General features: G+C 46.9%; 1 protein-coding gene across 1 annotated transcript in view; it reads left to right on the top strand.

Annotated features, from left to right (window-relative positions):
* Nucleotides 1-1,087: 1,087 nt before the first annotated feature.
* The window catches only part of LOC122547850 (SCO-spondin-like), a gene marked incomplete at both ends in the record, with an annotated part of 35,562 nt that continues 27,420 nt past the window's right edge, over nt 1,088-9,229 (top strand). The window contains 5 exons of the mRNA XM_043686420.1: nt 1,088-1,324; nt 4,530-4,727; nt 6,141-6,380; nt 8,015-8,137; nt 8,307-8,407. Coding sequence (XP_043542355.1) covers nt 1,088-1,324; nt 4,530-4,727; nt 6,141-6,380; nt 8,015-8,137; nt 8,307-8,407 — 899 coding nt within the window. The remainder of the gene's footprint in view (nt 1,325-4,529; nt 4,728-6,140; nt 6,381-8,014; nt 8,138-8,306; nt 8,408-9,229) is intronic.

Below are 9,229 nucleotides of genomic sequence, written 5' to 3'. Positions count from 1 at the left end.
GGGAGGGCAGAGGGAGAGAGGGAGGAGGTGAGGTGAGGTTGTGCGAGTTCCCTTCTCTCACCTGGATCTCCATCTTCCTCCATCGTCCTCTCTTCGAGTTCAGCTCCTGATCTGCCCCTGTTCTGCTCCGTGCCCCTTACCCCCTCCCCCAGGTGAGTGAGGGTCACACCCTGCACCAACACCAATCACATCGACAGTGCCTGCTGTGTGAGCTGACCCTGTGAGGTGCCTACAACTCATGTTTACTCCGAACCGTGCAGCGTGCAGTTCCTGAGAGAGCAGGCAGCCAGTGAGAGGTCTCCGTTTACTGTAGTGTGTCAGTCTGTTAGTGCTACTGTGTGGCCCTTTCATTCTGTGCATCACAATCTCAGTGTGACTTCCTTTGGTCCCATCACTGACGAGGAGAAAGAAAACTCCTTCACAAAGCGATGGTAGGACGATTGTGGGGATGGCTCTGATGGCTCTGGCTTCAGTCTGATGCTTTATCAAAGAGTCATACTGGAGATGGCCATCCTACCCATCGAGCTTGTGCTTGCCCTCCTGAAGAAATGTCATTATTATCTGTAAGACAGCATGAACCATGACTCCATGTTTACATTATCCAGTTGAACTCTGGCCCCTGTTTGATGAGCCCGTAGTTTTGATCATATTGAGTTAATCTCCATTAAGATGGTGACCTCTGATTTTTAGACAGTGACCCCACCTCCTTTTTGTTTCATCCATCAGTTAAACATCTTTCAGGATCCTGTCTGTTTCTCAGCAACATTTCATAAAACTCCAGCAAAACATCTCAACTTCGACATTCAACCCCATCCCTGTGCAAGTGGACAAGATTCCATTTGTCTGTGGAATCACTTGCTGCCCATGCAGACTAATGTTATTGTGATTCATGCACCAAGAACCCACCGAGTCAGGATGGTGAGTGGCTTAGAGGGGAACTTGCTAGGGATGGTGTTCCCACGGCTCTGCTGCTCTTGTCCTTCTAGATGGAAGTGGAAGGCTTTCTCTGAGGAGGTTTCAGTGAATTGTCAAAGTGGATTGTAAGGCCTTTGAGTAAAAGAGGGATTTTCTGTTGACCTCTGTGCAGGCTGTTGGTCCCACTGTGGAGAAGGAGAGTTCCAGTGTTGGACAGATGATTGTGTTCCCTATGCTCAGCGATGTGATGGCCATGATGATTGTGGAGATTTCAGTGATGAGCAGAACTGTGTGTGTGGGTCAGGAGAGTTCCAGTGTCCTGATAACCTCTGTTTAAGGAGCAACCAGGTCTGTGATGGAATATCAGACTGTGACCCAGGAGTGGATGAACTCATCTGTGAAACTAACGGTATGTATCTTCAGGTCAAAGGGAAAGAAGCAGTAAATAAGAATAATTCATCAATAAAATCAAAATAAAGGTGGAATGCAGAGAATGTAGAACAGTTCAGTCAGTCTGTTTCTACTAAACCATTGACAAAGGGTCTGCTAAAACTGGTCCTTCCTCTGTAGATACTGACTGTCTGTCTAATGATCACAAATATAAACTCCAAACACACTCTTTCTGACAGAATGCTGAATGTGGCCACGTTATGGTCACTGTTTCCATGGGGATCTTTTACTCTCACATCATTTATTAAACCTGTCTCAACACACATGACCAGATCCCAAACAGCCTGATCCCTGGCTGGGGATATTGTTCAAGGAAACAGTCCAGTGAAGACTACTCCTGCCAATCTGACTATCCCAATCTGCACGATTAAAGTCACCCACTTTGTCACATGCTCTCATTATCTCCTGGCTGACCCTCTGTCCCGCTGTACAGCTGCTGTGAGGGATCCTACAGATCTTCCTGATCCTTACCTTACCTGTTCCTTCCCTAAACCCATATGGATTCTGTATCCTCCAATCTCTGAGCAGTTCCTGCTGTCATCCTTTTTCCATCTCATACTAACAATGTTTCCCAGCAGCCCCATCCTTCCTGCCTGTCCCCTCAGAAAGTCACAGGGTCCTGATTATTGCCAGCGTTGATCTCCTTGTAACACTCTGCCTGCCTGTGATGATAATGATGGTGGTGGTGGAGATCACACCCATTTACCTGTATTTGCTGTTAATTCATTCGTTTTGTTCCAAATACCTATGTGTACCCAAGTAAAGAGCTGTTCATTTTGCCTTTTGCCCGCCTGGCCTGTTTTGATGGTATTTGCTGCTGTTTCTCTATGTTTGTACCCTCTATCATTTCCTGACCCACACTGTGTTACCGTTATTCAAATAGCTGCCCTGTAATACTGCCAGATCCTCTTGCTTTGTAAGTTAGCATTTCCCCTCTCCCAAACCAGCCCCTCTCTGTAGCCCTCATTGTTCCAGTCACCCGGACACTGGTCCAGCTCAGTCCAAGTGAAGCCCATCCCAGCCGAACAGCTCCCTCCTAGCTCTGTCCTGGTGTCATTGTCCCACAAACTGAAACCGTTTCTGCCACACTAACCTTTAAGCCACATGTTTAACTGCTTGATTTGATTTAAGCTGGACCGGGTAATCATCCCGAGATCTTTACCATGGAGTTTCTGCATTTTAGTTAAGCTCCTTATTCATCCTATCAATGTTGTTGGTACCAATGTACACAACAACCACTCGATCCCTCCTTTCCCTGTCCGAGTTCCTCCCCAGCCCTGGGAAGATGTCCTTACCCGACACTGAGTATCTTTCACAAGCTCCTGCTGCAGAGAACAGGATTATCACCCTCATTGTCCTGTTCCCTACCACAGCAACATTCCTACTTCCTCTTCCCATCTGAATGGCTGCCTTTATCAGGGTGTAGTGGTCCATATTCATCCCCAGCATGTTACTCTCACCATTGTGCACAGGAATGCAGCAACTGCTATGGATTAAGTCCTCCTGGCAGCTTGCTACTATTGGACCGGGCCTTAGTGAGACCACACCCAGAGTATTGTCATAAAGTCACAGATTCCTGCAGCACGGAGACAGGCCTATGGCCCAAACTGGTCCATGCCAACCAAAATGTCCATCCACACTAACCCCATTTCCCTGCACTTGGCCCATATCCTTCTAATCCTTTCCTATCCATGTATTTGTCCAAATGCCTTTTAAATGTTGTTAATGTACCCGCCTCAACCACCTCCACTGGCAGCTCATTCCATATGCGTACCACCCTCTGTGTAAAAACGTTGCCCCTCAGGTTCCCTTTTATTCTTTTCTCACCTTAAACTGACACCCTCTATTGTGTCAAGTTTTGGTCTCCTTTATCTGAGGGAGGACGTTGTGCCTACGAAGGGAATGCAGCAGAGATTTACCAGACTGATTTCTGGGATGGCAGGACTGAGAGATGGAATTATTTTGGAATCTATTGAATGGAGTTCAGAAGAATGAGGGGAATCTGATAGAAACTGAATAAAGTTATAATGGGACTAGACAGTGTGAACACAGGAGAGACATTCCTGATGACAGGAGAGTCCAGAACCAGGGGGTCATAGTCTCAGGATATGGGGTCGGCCATTTTGGACTGAGCTGTGGAGAAATGTCTTCACCCAGAGAGTGGGGGGAGGTGGGGTGTGAGCCTTTGGGATTATCCAGCACAGAAAGGGGTTGAGGCCAAAACCTTGAAGACTTTCATGAAGGAGTCAGATATAGCGCTTGGAGCCAAAGGGATCAAAGGGTATGGGGAGAAAGTGCGAATGGGGACTGAGTTGGATGATCAGCCATGACCATATTAAATGGTGGAGCAGGCTCAAGGGGTAGAGTGGCCTACTCTTGTTCCTACTTTTGATGCTCCTATGTTTGGAAGATCAATAACTCAGTGTTGGCCCAACAGCTACAATGGAAATGCTGTGAAGAAAGGAGAGCAGCCTTCATCCATCTCTCCAAAGCAAAGTCATCGTCCAGGACATCATCTAAATATCTTAAAGAATGTGGGAGTCACTGGCTGGGCCATGCCTAGTTGCCCTTGAGAAGGTGGTGGTGAGCTGCCTTCTTGAACCACTGCAGTCCATGAGCTTTCGGCTCAGTCAGAGTCACGGGATGATGATTTTCCAAAAACATGCTGACTTCCTGAGTTTTTTGTTCATTTACAGGATGTGGGCCTCTCTGGCTTGGCCCAGCATTGATTGTCCACCCTTAATTGCCCAGAGGGTAGTTGAAATTTAACCATGTTACTGTGGGTCCGGAATCACATGTAGGCCAGACCAGGTAAAGATGGCAGTTTCCTTCCCTAAAGGACATTACTGGCCGAGACAGGGTAACAGTCAGTGTCAAGGTTAAGTTTAGAGTCAGGGTTAGGAGTAGGGTTAGGGTCAGGGTTAAGGTTAGTGTTAGGGTGAAGGTTATTAAAAGGTTAGCCAGTTGAGGCTGGGGATCTGGGGAAAGAGATGTTGATGAATGATGCACCTTCTCTGCTCGCTGTGCTGAGCTCGAGAGAAGCTGCAGAGTCACTTCACAAACCGTCAGTGTCTGAGGTACAGAAGGGGCTGGTGAGAGTGTTGCCTGAGGGGCTATTGGGTTTGAGACCCTAACACGTAATGAAGCAGTGTAACTATTTTCAGTTCCAGTGATCTGTGGCCCAGGACAGTTTCCCTGTAGAAATGGTTCGTGCATTCCCAGGCGGGATATCTGTAATGGAGTAAGTAATTGTGAACACGGTGAAGATGAAACTCCAGGCAGATGTCCAGGTTCTACTGTGGAAGCTGTTTCTATCACCAGCCCAACCCCGTCATCTGCTCAAAGATTCCCTTCAGCAACAGGTAGGAACATGGTGTCGAAACAGCGAGTTATTCTGAGAGAGTTCATTATCAGAAAGTATTTAAACTTTCACTCAGTCTACCGGGTCAACAGTGAGTCCCATCTCCAAAATACACAGCATACATTCACCAAAAAGATCCTCAAATAACAAGGCCAGCGCGGGGTGGACTTTACAGAATCTGAGTTCCCTGACTGGGGTAGTTATTCTGGTCCAATCAGGAAGCCCTGCCTGACAGATGTGAACAGGAGTGTCAGACACCCTGCTCACTCTGAGAGCAGGCTCGGAGGGAGCTGGGTCAGTGTGAAAGACTGTCTTCGTGTAAATGGTGATGGGATACTGGCCTCTGTGGAGTCATTTCATTTAGCACTTTCCAAACCCACAATCACTTCCATCCAGAAGGACAAGGGCAGCAGATAATGGGAACACCACCTCCTGCAGGTTCCCCTCCAAGCCCCTCCCCAACCCAACTTTTTTTTTATTCATTCCCGGGATGAGAGTGTCACTGGCTGGGCTAGTATTTATTATCCTTGACTAATTGCACAGAGGGCAGCAAGGAGTCAATCCCGTTGCTGTGGGTCTGAAGTCATGTGTAGACCTTCCAGATAATCATGGCAGTCTCCCATAGTCCCATGGTAAAGGATGATAAAGGTTGTGTAGCAAGGACAGATAGATGGCATTCTGAAAAAAGATCATTGAACCCAAAACATTAACTGATTTTTCTCCACAGATGCTGCTAGACCTGCTAAGCTTTTCCAGAAATTTCTGTTTCTGATTTCCAGCATCTGCATTTATTTTGTTTAGATGGAGTTAGGTACAGGTCACATTGAACTGAATGCTAGAACCAGCTCAAATGGCAGAATGGCCTTCTCTATTAGTGACCCCAAGGTAGTCTTTTACAACAAATTGATGATGGGTTCATGGTCACTATTACATCTTTACTTCCAGTTTTTTTCCAATTCAATTATTTTCCAACCACCCACCATGATGGGATTTGAATGCGGGTGTCTAGATTAATCACTTAGTGATAATACCATAGCTCAGGACAACAATCTCAGGGTATGAGCAGACCAGGTAGGATCGAAGTGAGGTAGTGAACCTGTGGATTTCTCTCTCACAAAGGGCTGTGGAGACCAGGTCATGGAATATATTCAGGAAAGAGTCAGCTAATATATGAGATATTACAGGTATCGAGGAGTTTGGCTCATTTGAAGAGTCAGTGAGACAGAGTGGGCTGAATGGACTCCGAGACTGTAATGATTCTGAGAGAACATGGGTATTTGGCATATGGATCAGCATCTTCATACTGAATGGTGGAGCAGGTTGGAGGGGCTGAATGGCCTCCTCCTGTTACTGGTTTCTATGTTTGTGTCGCCCCCTGTTGGTCGGAGCTGACGGTTGCTCGGTTTTGTTGCAGCTGTTTGGCAGTGTCGCTATTTGGAGTTCCGATGTGACAGTGGTCAGTGTCGACCACGTGGCTGGGTGTGTGATAATGAACTCGATTGCCCAGATGGGAGCGATGAGAAGAACTGTAACAGGACATGTCTAACCGGAGAGTTCCAATGTGGGAGCAGCTCCCAGTGTATCCCACTCTGGCAGTTATGTGACGGCATTGCTCACTGTCAGGACCACTCTGATGAGACTGTTGACCGTTGTGGTGAGTGACTCTGGGCACTGGGTAAGGGGTGGGGGTGGGGTGGGGCGATGGTGAGGGTGAAGGGACTCGGTGCTGTATGGAGTGAGAGGGGGATTTCTCCATGGCTTTCTGTCTGTAACACTCTGGCCACTGACTGTCCTGTTCCTGGAAACTGTTTGTACTCACTGACAAACTGCTCTTGATTCTGATCACCACGATTCAATTTCACCGTAACCTTCGCTGCTCTAACAGGCACAATCTCAGATCCCCCAGTCCCTGAATGAAGCTGAACTCAGTTTGCTGTTGTAAATCATCCCTGCACCTTCGTGTCCTCTCAACGTTATATGTATAAACACAAAAAAAGAATTTCCCAGGATGTTACTGAGACTGGAGGGTTTGAGCTATAGGAAGAGGCTGGAGCGTCAGAGGCTGAGGGGTCACCTTATGCAGGTTTATAAAATCACGAGGGGCATGGATAGGGTAAATAGACAAGGTATTTTCCCTGGGGTCGGGGAGTCCAGAACTAGAGGGCATAGGTTTAAGGTGAGAGGGGAAAGATATAAAAGAGAGTGAAGGGTCAACTTTTTCATGCAGAGGATAGTACGTTGTTGGAATGAGCTGCCAGAGGAAGTGGTGGAGGCTGGTACAATTACAGCATCGAAAAGGCATCTGGATGGGTATATGAATAGGAAGGGTTTGGAGGGATATGGGCCGGATGCTGGCAAATGAGACTAGATCAAATTGGGATGTCTGGTCAGCATGGATGAGTCGGGCTGAAGGGTCTGTTTTCATGCTGTACATCTCTGACTGTACTTGGTTAAAAGATTACATTATGAGGACAGGTTGTGAAGGTTGGGTTAAATTCTCTTGAAAATGTGCAACTAATTAAAGACTGTTAGGATTAGCTGTTTAAGATGGTTAAAGGATTTGATGGAGCTGATGGAAAGAAGCTTACTCTCTGTGTTGTTTGGGACATCCTTAAAGTGGGGGGAGATGAGGTGGGGCGGGGGAGGGGGGGTTACTGCCACAGAATGCCTCACAAACATGGGCAAGTGGCAATCTGAAACGCAAACAGAGATTACCAGAGAAACTCGGCAGGTCTGCCAGCCACTGTGGAGAGAGAAAAAGAGAATGTTTCGAGTCTGGTTTAACTCTTTGAATGGAAATGTGGAACTCACTGGATTCCAGAAAGCTGCTGAGCTTCAAGGTCATTCAGTCATAAGTGAATGAGCTGAAAATGTGTTGCTGGAAAAGCGCAGCAGGTCAGGCAGCATCCAGGGAACAGGAGAATCGACGTTTCGGGCATTAGCCCTTCTTCCTGAAGAAGGGCTTATGCCCGAAACGTCGATTCTCCTGCTCCTTGGATGCTGCCTGACCTGCTGCGCTTTTCCAGCAACACATTTTCAGCTCTGATCTCCAGCATCTGCAGTCCTCACTTTCTCCTCAAAGTCATAAGTGAATACCTGGTTAACAAGTGAATACCTGGTTAACAGATTGTAGTTGGGTTAGGATGGAAAAGGCTGTGTAGCAAAGATGGAGTTAGGTACAGATCAGATCTAACTGAATGCTAGAAGCAGCTCAAATGGCAGAATGGCCTCCTCTTGCCTATGTCACTCTGGATCCTATGTTTAGAAATGATTGTGTTCTCTCTCCAGGTTCTATCAGGATTCCCCCCTGTCCTGGGAGCTTCCTCTGTAACAGTCTAGTCTGCATCAATAGCACACGCGTGTGTAACGGAGTCATGGACTGCGAGCAGGGTGAAGATGAGCTGAACTGTGGTAAGAAGAGCTGGGGCTGAGTGGAAGCTGGGAGGGTCAACCAGTCCGTGAGATGACCAGAAACGGCGGAGGGTAACACACTGCTGTGATTTGTTGGGCTGGGACTGGTCAGTGAGGGTTGAGCGTTTTTGATCTGAGTTTAACATGAACAATGTGTTTAATTCACTAGAACGGGGCATCCCGACATCACCGGTCCCACAGAGGAATGGGACAATGAGCAGCTGCATTGAATATACCTGCTCCAATGGGAGGTGTATCACCTTCATACAGGTACGTACTGCTGAATAATGTCAGGAATTAGGAAAATACCTGGTTGGAAATACAGTTGTGTAGTCTCTACTATGATCTCAGCAGGAACAGGAGCCTGAGTTGGATGATTAGCCATGACCAAAATGAATGATAGGGCAGGCTGGAAGGGCCAAATGGTCTACTCCTCTTTTCTATGTTTCGATGAATAAGAGTTCACTTATCAACCAATCAGTCCTTTCCTCTCATTCAGGATAAATGTCATTTTTCCCTTGAATTGGTATTCTTGTGAAATGTCCTGATGAAAGAAAGATGAAAAGCTTCAATACAATGTATCTTTTTTCATCAAAAATCAATTTCTATACGAACAAACAACAATTAATTGATAGAAACTGAAAGAACTGAAGATGCTGTAAATAAGAAACAAAAACAGAAGTTGCTGGAAAAGCCCAGCAGGTCTGACAGCATCGGTGGAGAGAAATCAGAATTAACGTTACAGATTGAGTGATCCATCCTCACAACTCATAGAGTCATAGAGAGTCATAGAGATGTACAACATGGAAACAGACCCTTCGGTCCAACCCGTCCATGCTGACCAGATATCCCAACCCAATCTAGTCCCACCTGCCAGCACCCGGCCCATATCCCTCCAAACCCTTCCTATTCATGTACCCATCCAAATGCCTCTTAAATGTTGCAATTGTACCAGCCTCCACCACATCCTCTGGCAGCTCATTCCATCCACGTACCACGCTCTGTGTGAAAAAGTTGCCCCTTAGGTCCCTTTTATATCATTCCCCTCTCACCCTAAACCTATGCCCTCTAGTTCTGGACTCCCCGACCCCA

Source organism: Chiloscyllium plagiosum, unplaced genomic scaffold (genome assembly GCF_004010195.1).
Source record: "Chiloscyllium plagiosum isolate BGI_BamShark_2017 unplaced genomic scaffold, ASM401019v2 scaf_8226, whole genome shotgun sequence".
In the NCBI taxonomy this organism is placed as follows: domain Eukaryota; kingdom Metazoa; phylum Chordata; class Chondrichthyes; order Orectolobiformes; family Hemiscylliidae; genus Chiloscyllium; species Chiloscyllium plagiosum.
The sequence above is the reverse complement of the archived record's forward strand: the minus strand, read 5'-3'. Positions and strand labels throughout refer to the sequence as shown.